The 11,396-nt window shown below is 60.8% G+C and overlaps 4 protein-coding genes across 4 annotated transcripts in view; 2 read left to right on the forward strand and 2 right to left on the reverse strand.

Moving 5' to 3' along the window:
• CHLNCDRAFT_59796 (hypothetical protein) overlaps window positions 1-809 on the forward strand; it is a 2,078-nt gene extending 1,269 nt beyond the window's left edge. Inside the window, exons 6-8 of the mRNA XM_005843835.1 lie at window positions 32-180; window positions 353-457; window positions 666-809. Of these exons, the coding sequence (XP_005843897.1) occupies window positions 32-180; window positions 353-457; window positions 666-716 (305 nt within the window). The 3' untranslated portion in view covers window positions 717-809. The remainder of the gene's footprint in view (window positions 1-31; window positions 181-352; window positions 458-665) is intronic.
• A 134-nt stretch (window positions 810-943) lies between these two features.
• Window positions 944-3,282, forward strand: PSY (hypothetical protein; the record flags this gene model as incomplete). Its single annotated transcript, XM_005843836.1, has 10 exons — window positions 944-1,233; window positions 1,444-1,548; window positions 1,645-1,696; window positions 1,807-1,925; window positions 2,015-2,056; window positions 2,159-2,262; window positions 2,401-2,546; window positions 2,699-2,791; window positions 2,936-2,997; window positions 3,144-3,282. The coding sequence occupies 10 exons, from the start codon at window positions 944-946 to the stop codon at window positions 3,280-3,282; spliced, it is 1,152 nt and encodes a 383-aa protein (XP_005843898.1).
• A 1,526-nt stretch (window positions 3,283-4,808) lies between these two features.
• CHLNCDRAFT_37265 (hypothetical protein) lies at window positions 4,809-7,527 on the reverse strand. Its single transcript, XM_005843898.1, has 12 exons — window positions 7,494-7,527; window positions 7,104-7,309; window positions 6,941-7,007; window positions 6,689-6,832; window positions 6,398-6,549; window positions 6,119-6,274; window positions 5,879-6,033; window positions 5,668-5,780; window positions 5,412-5,516; window positions 5,249-5,299; window positions 5,073-5,135; window positions 4,809-4,965 (listed from the first exon to the last, which is right to left on the reverse strand). Exons 1-12 carry the CDS (start codon window positions 7,503-7,505, stop codon window positions 4,912-4,914), a joined length of 1,278 nt encoding a protein of 425 aa, XP_005843960.1. The 5' UTR covers window positions 7,506-7,527; the 3' UTR covers window positions 4,809-4,911.
• Window positions 7,528-7,657: 130 nt separating this feature from the next.
• On the reverse strand, window positions 7,658-11,222 carry CHLNCDRAFT_32938 (hypothetical protein; the record flags this gene model as incomplete). The annotated part of the gene is made up of 15 exons (XM_005843899.1): window positions 7,658-8,112; window positions 8,198-8,332; window positions 8,418-8,516; window positions 8,642-8,698; window positions 8,835-8,954; window positions 9,059-9,163; window positions 9,287-9,385; window positions 9,492-9,579; window positions 9,694-9,770; window positions 9,865-9,989; window positions 10,075-10,186; window positions 10,297-10,380; window positions 10,522-10,596; window positions 10,699-10,970; window positions 11,111-11,222. The coding sequence occupies 15 exons, from the start codon at window positions 11,220-11,222 to the stop codon at window positions 7,933-7,935; spliced, it is 1,740 nt and encodes a 579-aa protein (XP_005843961.1). The 3' UTR covers window positions 7,658-7,932.
• Between the last annotated feature and the right edge of the window lie 174 nt (window positions 11,223-11,396).

Below are 11,396 nucleotides of genomic sequence, written 5' to 3' on the forward strand. Positions count from 1 at the left end.
GCCTGCCAGACCCCCCCCCACTCCCCCGCAGGCGCCAAGGGCTGCGAGGTGATTGTGTCCGGCAAGCTGCGCGCACAGCGCGCCAAGAGCATGAAGTTCAAGGACGGCTACATGGTGTCCAGCGGCAACCCAGTGCACGAGTACATCGACTCCGCCACCCGCCACGTCTTGCTGCGCCAGGTAGGCGGAGGCAGGAGAGAGGGGGGGGCCCGAGCCAGGGGCGCGTGGGCAGTGGCGCCGCGCTGCCTGTCGTCTCCGCCTTGATGCCCGGTTGCGATGGCGTTGGCGCACTGGCTGTGCTGTCACACGCGTTGGTCCTTTCCCCCCGTCTCCCTCCTCCCTGCCTCTCCAGGGCGTGCTGGGCATCAAGGTGCGGATCATGAAGGAGTGGGACCCCACCGGAAAGGTTGGCCCGCGCACCCCGCTGCCCGACGTCGTCACCGTGCTGGCTCCAAAGGTGTGTGTCACGGGTAGGAGGAGAAGAGGGTGGGGGTCGTGCCTTGAAAAGGACTGCAGGTGGGGCAGTAAGCTGTTTCCGAGGGACAGCCTGCATGGATTTGCACATGGCACTCGTCAGGCAGTGGCCTGGGCTCCCATGCTGCCTGGGCTCCCATGCTGCCTTCACCCCGCGACCTGCTTTTCCTGCACCTTGTTACCTGCTTCAGGAGGAGGAGTATGTGTCGGACCAGAAGCTGAAGGAGAAGGCTGCTCTGTGAGTTGCGCCCTCTGGCCACGAGGTGTCCCGAGTGCTGCATGCATGCTGGCGTCTCCTACTGTAATGTAATACGGCTATACAGTTGAAAGATCCAGAAGGGCTATACAGTTGAAAGATCCAGAGAGCAGGGACAATTCTCTTCGCTGTACTGCGAAATGTAGTGCCCAATCCTCCTCTCCGCCGTAAGGCTCATGCTCGGAGAGGCGATGTGTCAACGCACACTTTGCAATGTGGCCAGCATGCACGGTTTCTGTGGCTGGCCAGCCCTTCTCACACCGGCCACCAGCCGCTCGAGTGGGCAAGCGGGGCTCTTGCCTGCAAGCGGTGGCGCAGCAGAGCACCACTCAAACAACTGCAGTAGGCGCCGTGCAGCCGCTGGCCAGCAAGGTGCTGAGCGGCAGGGAGGTGGAGGAGCGTGCACTCTGGCTCCAGATAGGGCTGCACGAGTCCTGGGGGGAGAGCCAGCGCCGCGTGAGCCAGCAGTGGCAGGGCCTGGAGCTGCTGCAAGCCTACGACAGGTTGGTGCAGCGGGGCTGTGCGGCCACCGCCGCCTGCCCTTGCGCCCCTGCAGCTCCGCACTCTTGCCTGCCCAAAGTCCTGGCTGGGAATGCAGAAAGGTTCACAGCTGTATGCGCGCCTTCCTCCCTCCAGTGTTGGTGGTTAGACAACCTCCTGCGCGGTGGTCACCGACCCGTAGTGGATTGCTCTTTTTTGCTGCTTGCTTGTAGATGTGGGGAGGTGACGAGCGAGTATGCCAAGACGTTCTTCCTGGGCACGCAGCTGATGACTCCAGAGCAGGCCAAAGCCATTTGGGCCATCTACGTGTGGTGCCGGTGAGGGTGATTCCGCAGCACCCGGCTTGGCGTTTCCGTTGCACTGCCGCGCTGCCCTTGGGGGGCTGGATCAACCTTGCTGCTGCTGGGCCGCAGGCGCACAGATGAGCTGGTGGATGGCCCCAACGCGTCGCGCATCACGCCTGCTGTGAGTTGGCGGTCTGGCCGCAAGCGGCGATGCCACACTAGCTGAGGTGATCAGCTGGACGCCTGGCAGACAGTCCATAGCCTCAACCGTGCCTGCCTGCATGGCTGCAGGCCCTGGATCGTTGGGAGAACCGGCTCGACGCGCTATTTGAGGGCCGACCCTATGATGCGCTGGATGCAGCACTCACAGACACCATCTCTCGCTTCCCCGTCCACATTCAGCCCTTTCGGTGAGTTCAGGTTGTCTTCAGGAGCTTCTGTGAACACGCATGACGCTGTGGCAAGTGATCATGCAGCTTTGCTGCGCTGCTGCTTGCAGGGACATGATTGGTGGTATGCGCATGGATCTCGTGAAGTCGCGGTGAGCGGTTGGTGCTGGTGCTCCGAGCCGCAATGATCTGGGTGGAATCGCGCCATGCGCCAGCCCAGCCCTCACGCCTTGCTGGCTGCGCCGCACCTGCAGGTATGAAACTTACGATGAGCTGTACGACTACTGCTACCGCGTGGCCGGCGCCGTGGCGCTCATGAGCGTGCCGGTAATGGGCGTGGACAAGTCGTACAAGGCGGGTGCCGCTGCGGGCTGCCGCGCCACCAGGCCAGCCACCTCTGGGGCTGCCGCATCCAAAACTGCACACTGTGACACAGTACTTTCTTTGTGTTTTCCTTCAACACGGTAATGCCCATCTGGTCTGCAGGGGCCATTAGAGAATGTGTATCGCGCTGCACTGGCGCTAGGCACGGCCAACCAGCTGACCAACATCTTGCGTGACGTTGGAGAGGATGCCTCGCAGCGCAACCGCATCTACATTCCGCTGGAGGAGCTCGCGGCCTTTAAGATTCGGGAGGAGGAGGTGTGCAACACCTCGATGGCTCTTGGCAGCGTGCTGCAGTCATGCAGGCCTTTGATGTGCTGCAACACGTGCAGCGAACCCCTAATTCGCCTCGGTCGTCACTTTGCGGCCTCCATCCGCGTAACTTAAGTCTTGGGCATTGACACTTGCAGGTGCTAAATGGCACACTCTTTGCAGCGAGCACTGGGCGTATTGATGATCGCTGGCGGGCTTTCATGCAGTTTCAGATAGCGCGTGCGCGGCAGGTGCTTTGCAATGTTACCATTGTTTTGTTCACAAGGCCAGGTTGCAGCCATCTTGTTGAGAACTGAGCCATCCCCTGCAGGCGACCTCTTCTGCTCTTATGGACCGACCCTGCGCGTTGTGTGCCCCCCCAAGTCTGTGTGCAGATCTTTGCCGAGGCAGAAGCCGGCGTGAACCTGCTTGATGCCGAAGCGCGGTGGCCTGTCTGGTGTGCACCTTGGGGCAGCCTGCCATGCCCCTTGCCGTGCGCCATGGTGTTCATTCAGCAAAACATACGCTCCCTTGCTCATTCCCTAAGCCTGATCAACAGAGCTGAGGCAAAAATCAACTGGGCTGCGTGCTCTTGATGTGTAGGACGGCGCTCGTCCTGTACCGCCAAATTTTGGACGCAATAGAGGCCAACGACTACAACAACTTCACGCAGCGGGCATATGTGCCAAAGTGGCGCAAGCTGGTGTCGCTGCCAGCAGCCCTGCTGCGAGCAAGGATGTAGCCAGGATGCCGACTAGTACCACCCGACATTTCATTTGATTTCTTTTTGCTCTGTCAGTTTTTTGAGGTCATTTGTGGAGACGTCTCAACTATATACTGCCTCCCTTGCTTCCATGCGGTTCTGATGCGTGCCATTTGGGCGAATGGCACCAACAGAATCTGGCGTTTGGGTCGGCCCGCTCTCTGAAACTGCTTATAATACTGCTTCGCTGTATTCAGGCCGCAGTATTCCTGACGCTGCTCTTGGCAAGAGTACCCCCAATGTAAACACACCACAACATGTTCCACCTCTATTTCTATTCTTTTGTGGGATGCGAGCGTAGCTCGTGTTACACGCTTTGACACAAGCCCGGACAACTACTTCTCTGCCTGGGCATTGTGCTTCTTCGCGAAACGCTGGTTGCGCAGGAACTTGGGATCCATGCTGCATGGCAGGAAGGGAGGGGGTACCTCAGGCCCATGCGCAGAGAAGCACCACACACATGCAGAGACTCTTGTTCCACGGCACCGAGCTACACTCCCGCCAACTGCTCACCCCTTGCGGCTGGCATACCGCTGGCGCTGCGGCTTCTTGATGCCGTTCCTGCAGACAGGCAGCAGCATAGAAATGTAGCAAGGTGCAGGTCCCCAGACAGGTCCCCACGGAGGCCATAGGCGGGAGGCCATGCAACACGGAGCACGCTACAACACAAAACACAGCCAGGTCTGCAAGCACAGGGTCACACACCGATGCGCCTTGCGGCTCTGGTTGTGCGCCCTGCATACAGAGGAGGTGGCGCAAGCAAGTAAGACGCAACAAACTCTGCTGCGTGTTGCTGTGGTCCCCCAAGAAGCAGCTACTCGGCCGCATTGCTGAGGTCGCACTGGCGTGCAACCTCCAGTGCAAACGCATGGAAGTTGTATGTATGTAAGCGTCGGGGAACTCACGTGTGATTCTGCAAAGCAAGGGTGAGAGCAGGCAACTGTTGGCAAAAGCAGAGGCACGCGCGGCGCCCTGGCGCAGGCGGCGGCACCACCGCTGCTGCGGCCGGTGTGGTATTTTGAGGCGCGCGAGCCGCTGCCGGTTTGAGCCGCTTGCCGGCTGCAGATGTCCGAGTGTATGTCAGCACTCGCCGCACGTCAGTCTCGACCGCATCATGCTTCTGCTGCATCTTAAGAGCCCCACCCCTCACCTTGCTCTTCGCCATCTCTGCTGCGCGCTCCCAGATATGAAAGGCCCGTGGACGCCGAAGCGGTGCCCAAGGAGGTCGGGCGACTTAGATCCAGGTGATGAGTGGGACGTCAAGCCTCGTCTGCTCTGCAACTCAAACTGTGTGGCTGATCATTTAATGTGAGGGTATCATCTTCTTGTTCTGTCCGCGACCGTGCAACAAACTTGAAACTTGCTGTCGGCCCTACCTGCACCTTCCAGAAACCACCCAGCCTGTGTGCTTTCCGGCTTGATGTCTATCATTGATAGAGATTTCGCAGCAAATGCCCGCTCAGGCAGTAGGCGGCACCACCACCAATCTCCTGGCTGCACCTTTCAACAACTTTACAATACGAGTGTATGATTGGGGAACATCAATTGATGCGCTCTCTCAAGAAGAAGAAGAATTGGCAGTTACACGTCCTCCGTAGAGTCCAGGCCTCACATGTTCTCTGGCAGAATCCGCCGCTGCGCCGCGAAGAAGGGCTCCTCCTCCTGCATCCAGGGGCGGTCGGGGGCTCCAGAATGTGATGGCAGATGCCATGCTTGGAACAACAGGTAGCAGGCAATCCATCCACATCCGGCGGCAGCCACGGCCGTACCTTGTAGTCAAACGGCACATAGTTCCGCTCCTCGTCATACACGTGGCAGTGCGTGAAGATGTACTGCAGGCGAGAAGACAGCAAGGCGAGAAGACATCGAGGGCTTGTGCATGGCAGAAAACAGCGGAGAGTGATGCTTCCAGGCTTGATATGCAGCGCTGCAACACCCCGCCCACCTTGAGCATGCGTGGGTTGAGTGAGCACTCCGTCATGTACTCGCCCCAGTTCTGCAGGCCGAGCACACTCGCTCCTTCAGCAAATTTCCTGGTTCGGCGCCAGGGGGTGGGGCCAGAGCAAGATCGCTGCGGGCAAGCGTGCACGCACGCGCAAGCAGCTCACCTGGCGCAGGCTGTCAGTGGCCGCCCGCAGGTTGTACCAAGGGATCTTGGACATCACGTGGTGTGGCACGTGCACGTTGATGTCAAAGCACAGGAACTCCACCCACTGCAGCACTCGGCAGCGGCGGCCGCCACGCCAGCAGTCAGCACCTGCCGTCAGGGGTGGTTCGGCTGATGGTGGGCACGTGCAGCACTGCCCCCGCTCTGCCTGCGGGCCTGGACAGCTGCTGAAAGCCCAGCGCCACCCCTGCACGCACCCGCGGGTAGTCGCAGTGCACGGTGCCCGACAACTGCGCCTTGGCCGCGTTCCACTCGCTAGCGGGCTTGAAGGGGATGTGCGGCGCGGTGTGGTGCACCACGGTGAAGGTGCCTGCAGGGCGGTGGAAGTGCGGACATGCCATTTGCCAAAGGCCCGGTGCCGGCAGGGGGATGCAACTTCCTATTTGAGCAAAAAGCATGCGCACTCACTCATCCAGAAGTGGTAGCCCAGCCAGGGCATGAGCCAAAACTTGACCAGGCCTAGCCAGCCGGTGTAGTACACAATGAGTGGCCAGCCCACAGCCATGAAGAGGCCCACCGCCGCCAGGCTGGTGAGCACGCGTGGCCTCTGCTGCTCAGTGTACCTGCGCTCAAGGCGGAGCAGCGATGCACCACAAATGAGCAGCGAGGATGACAGCGAGGCCAGTCCGGTCGGCGCGCTGCCCTCACTTGTTCAAGTCGAAGTGCCAGATCGCCCAGTGGCCGACGGATGCCCACAGCTTGAGTGGGCTGCCCAGGAAGGTTTTGTACAGGAAGCGCTCAACCGGGCTCCACTTCTCCATCACCTCCCGCTGCACTGGGTGCCAAGCGGTGTCCTCCACCAGCCTGCACGCGGAGCAGTAGCGGGGCAGTGCAGGGCGCGTGCAGGGTTCAGAGAGGTAGACAGCGGGCGCTCGATAATGGGCGCCAGAGGGAGCGCGTCGTGCAACCACACACCAAGGCGCTCACTTGTTGGTGTGCGCGTGGTGCTGGTTGTGCTTGATGCGCCAGGGCTCAAAGGGATAGATGAGCGGCATGAACATAAGGGTGCCCACAATGTCCTCCACCAGCTTGTTCTTGCTGAAGGAACGGTGGCCGCAGTCGTGGCCGACCACAAACCACTGCGGCGGCGGGGGCCGGCGTAGGCACACATGGAAAGTGAAGCCCAGAGTTGCCAATGGTGTGCATGGCAACTCATTTTGCAATGTAGGCCCCCCATGCGCTGCCTGCTGCCAGCTGGCGCCAGCGGCGGCGACTCACCCCAGTCATGGCGGTGCCAGACAGGGCCCAGGCAAACGGCAGCAGTGGGGCGGGGCAGATGGAAATGAGGTACAGCGAGGCTGCAAAGGAGGTCACCGCAACAAACACCGCCGACCAAGCCTTCCACATGTTCAGCTCAAACACCTGCGCGGCCAACAGGCTTGCCGAGGTGAGGCGATGCCGGGGTTGAGGCAGAGCGGGCTGCAAGGCTGGGAGCAGGGTGTGGGAGGCCCAGTGCAATCACCCATGCACCTCCGGTGGCATGGTCTTGATGATGTCCTGCAGCGTCACGTCGTTGGGCAGCTCCTTACCGATGGACCTGCAGCGACAGGCCTCGCTGAGCTGCAGTTTGCAGAGCGCAAACTGGCATTGGCGTTGGCTGCGGTTGCGCCACATCAGTTGTGGCGCCCCTCACCTGAAGCCAAACTGCTTGGCCAGCTCCTGGCGCTGATCGTCACTCAGCTGGCCCACCTGGGGCGGGCAGGGAGCCAGGCCCACATCAACCGCAGAAGCAGCCTTGCGGACGGTAAGGTGGCGGCGGCGAGTCGGCAAAGCCGGTGCGCCGGGGCGGCGCTGGCAGCGGCTGCCCGTGGTGAGCACCACAGAAGGGGCACGAACTGCCTGCGGTGACAGGGAGGAGGGGAGGGTCCCTTTCCTGCCTGAGTGGGGGAGGTGGGTAGGGGCACGCAGCCCAAATCGCCTCAGCCTCCAGTGCCTTGCCCCACCAATCAACAGCAGCAATCAAGCCAGCGCAATTCAGCGTGACAGCGGGCTCCTGGCAGCAGCGCCTCTCAGCGCCACACACCACTCCGAGCATCGTATCTGGTCGAGGGCCGCGGGGGCGTGGCCAACGAGCTTGGGGACAGTCTGTGCTCCTCCTGAGAAGAAGAGGAGTCGGGAGGTGCCGGATGTGGGTTGTGAGGGCTGAATCAACGACGCAGCACTCTGGCCACATCATCACTTCCATCTCATCTATCTATTAACAAATTGAGCCCTGTCTGTGAGCATTCACGTTAGATTCCAATTCCATAGGAATGAGAAAACGAGCAGCGTGGACGTGCCGCCGCCGCCGCCGCCGCCGCCGCCGCCGCCGCAGCAGCAGCAGCCGCCGCCCCAGCAGCAGCAGCTTTGCGTTCATGAATTTTTTACTTCAAGGCACCCGCGGCAACGGAATGAAGATGTTTTGTAGAGGGCATGGTTGGGATGACGGATAACTGTGATTGCCGCACACCCGGTGGGCAGGGTTATGGTCCCCCGCACACCGCCAGAGCGTTCTGAGCAAAGAACCTCACGTCGCTGTCCTTGTCTGTGCTAAGCTCCGCCAGACAAGGGCGAATTGTCTGGCTGATGGCGGGGGGGTCGGACAGCGTCGCCAGCTGCTGCAGGATCTTGGCGGCATTGAACTTCACGTTGGGCACGCGGTCCTGCAAGGGCAGGCACAAGAGGGGTCGCAATGCAATGCAGGGCACGCAGCAACGGCCGAAGAGGCCCGCCCTGGCAATCCCACACCTTGGAGCAGGCCACCACGGCGGGAAGCATGCTGTTGTGCACCACGTCCTTGTGCACCGACCCCGCCAGGGCGCCGATGGCACTCAACACTGTCATGCGGTGCAGGTAGTTGTCGCTGTTCATCAGGGCCAGGACCTGCAGCAGGCAACGGCAAGCCAGGTAACGGAAGAAAACACAAAAATAACACTGCTGCTGAAAACACACACGCACGGCCACCCACCTGGGGCACAATGTGCTCGCGCGCCCAGTCTGGTCCAAACTCTTTGCCCACTGCTTGCAGCACCTGAATGGCCGCCTCCCTGATGCTGTACACAGGGTCCTGCACAACAAAGACAGCGGTGGGTGCTATCCACTTTGCAGGAGGATATGCAGGAGGATGCACCTGCAAGTGCAGGAGGAAGCAAAAAATGAACAAAATGCCGCGCTGGCAGCCCCACTGCGTACCTGCAGCCAAAGCATGCACTGTCGTCCCAGCTTCTGCTGGAAGAGCTCAGCCCCTAGCTGCGGCGGTGCCAGGACCAGGGGGTGGTGTGTGTGTGGGGGGGGTATTGGGGATCTGAAAGGAAAATCGAGAGGAAGTCCGAGCATAGCCGAGTGCCAGCAGAGCGACAGTCAGAACACAAATAAACACACCCACCTGTGTCGCAAGCATCGGTGTATGCTCAATGATTGCCTGCCGCACGCGCCAGTGCTTGTCGGTTGCAAGGTCCTCCACCGCTGGCAGCAGCGTCTGCGCCAGCAGCTCGATGCCAATCACCTGCACCAGGGATAGTAGCTTGCTGCGGAAGTCAATGCAATGCGGGGCCTGCACCTGCGCCAGGCAAGTCGGTAAAAGCAGCGCAGAGACGACATATGAGGTACCTGATTGACGGCCTGCAGCTTGCCAATGATGGCCAGCCGGACATCCGGCCAGTCATCCTTCAGCAGGCTTAGGAATAACGGCAGCAACTGCTCCACTGTGTCGCCCTGCGTCGAGCAGCGCCAGGGGCAGGTCAGGGCGAAGGCTGATCCAGCGCCAGTATTCATGGCTGTGTGGGAGCGCGCCTGGCGCCAGACACTGGTGATCAAGCGCAGGGCGAGTCAAGTCACCTTGCCCAGGATGGGCGCCAGCTCCATGACCACCGTCGCCAGGGCTGACCGCACCAGCTGGTTGGCATCGCCGCCAATATCCTTGACGCGGGGCAGCAGCTGCAAAGACAAGTGCATACCATCAGTGGGTCGTTCGCAGTGAAAGACGCAGCTTGTTCCACCGGTGACCACCATATCTGGCAAGCCCAGCCATCACCCAGCACACCTGGCTGGTGACGTCAGCCACAGGGAGGAGCCTGGCGAATGCCGACAGTTTGCCGGTTGCTGCTGTGCGCACTTCGGGTTCATTGTCTCTGCACAAAGAGCGCGAAGATCACAATTATAATGCCTCGTATGAAGGGGCATGGAGGCACGGCGCACTGCTAGTTGGACTGATGCGGTGTGCCAGCCAAGTGCATTGGTTGCACCTGAGCAGCTGTAGGTAGAGCGGCAGCAGCTCTGAGCTTGCAGTCTCAGCCCCCAATGCTTCCGCAAGGGCTGGCAGCTACAGGCATGATGGAAGCTTGGTGAGGAGCCATGCCACAGCCAAACAGTCGCTGCACCTGACACAACACATGCATGCGCAACAAACACCGTACCTGCTGCACCGCGTTGTACCGCACGCGCCAGGACTTGTCCTGGGAACACTGCACCACTGCTGGCATCACAGGGTTTGCCACCTCCTCCCGCGGCAGCACCTTTGCCAGCGCCCCCGCTGCCTCCACTGCATGTAGCAGCGCAGCAAAGCAATGAAAGGTTTTCATCTGCCAAAGACAGAAGGTGCAGATGTAAGAGGCTGGCATGGTTACCTGCAATCAGCCGCACGCTGTCCTGGTCATCTCGAGTAAGATCCACAAACGCCGGAAGGATGTCCTCCCTTATGTGCTGCGGCTCCAGCATCTCTGAAAAAGGCGCCAGTGCCTGCAACCCAGGTCGACCCAGCATACAATTAATTCGCAATCACTAATTGCAATGCTTTCCACAAAACCGGGCCAAGGCAGGCGTGGATGTCATAAAGCCATGCGCAATACCTGTGCTGCTGCTCGCCGGACCATGGGTGTCTCATCGTGGCACAGTTTAAGGAATGCTGCCCGAAGCTCGACACGGTTTTGCTCCTGCAACCGCCACAAACATGTGCAGCTTGACTGACATGCCAAGCCGGTTGCAGGCAGACATATTGCATCCCTGACAACAGATGATGCAGACCAAAATGGCTGAAGGTGGCGTGTGGCTGACAGCGGGCAACAGCTCTGCACCTGTGCTGGTGGATATGCCGTGGCAAACAGCTTGCAGGCCGACACTCGTGCTGGCCATTCCCTGCCGGCCAACCTCTGCAGCATGACATGTTCACGACGTGGCGCGTGGGCAAGCCTCTACAGCCCAAGGTTTGACAGCACAGCTGCTTTGTCACGCCGGCCCCCGGCTCAACCCACCTGGAGCAGGGGCAGCAGGTGCTCTTGCACACTGCCCGCCGGCATCTGCGCAGTGATGCTGCAGATGGAGGCCACGGAGCGCTCCCGCACCACTGTCTCGTCCACCGTGGCCAGAGCCTCGAGCGGCGCCAAAAGGAAGTGCGCATACTGCGCACCGCCCACCAGTGGCACAAACTCGCCTAGCTCCTCAGCCAGCGCCAGCAGAACCTCATCTTCGTCATCCACACTCTCATTGACAAAAGGGATCAGCTCCCTGCGCGTGCGCTCCTCGCCTAGAGGCGGGCAGGGCGGGTGTGTGTGTGGGCGGGGGGGGGGGGGGGTCGCGCAACGGCAGGCAAAGGGCGGCGGGCGGGCGCGTGGTCAACCCCCGTGTTGGTGGCGGTGGTGGCCGCTGGAGACCGCGGTGCCTTACCGAGGGCCTTGCTGATCACAGCGAGTTTCTTCACCGAGGTGAGGCGCTGCGAGGGATCCTGAGAACGAAGCGAGTCAATCAGCAGCGCTATGGGTGCCAGCGAGTCGTCCATCGCAGTGCGCAAGTGCGGGGGCGGAGGCGGGGGCGGTGACCTGGTCAACACGCCGACAGGCGCGCTCGTTAGTGGCTCAAGTTCTGCGTGAAGAGGGGCATAAAATCGAGAGGGCCGGCACGCAAGGTACATGAGAAGGTACAGAACGCCTCGGCGAGCAGCCTCCTTCATGCG

This window comes from Chlorella variabilis, assembly GCF_000147415.1.
Source record: "Chlorella variabilis unplaced genomic scaffold CHLNCscaffold_26, whole genome shotgun sequence".
NCBI classification, from domain to species: domain Eukaryota; kingdom Viridiplantae; phylum Chlorophyta; class Trebouxiophyceae; order Chlorellales; family Chlorellaceae; genus Chlorella; species Chlorella variabilis.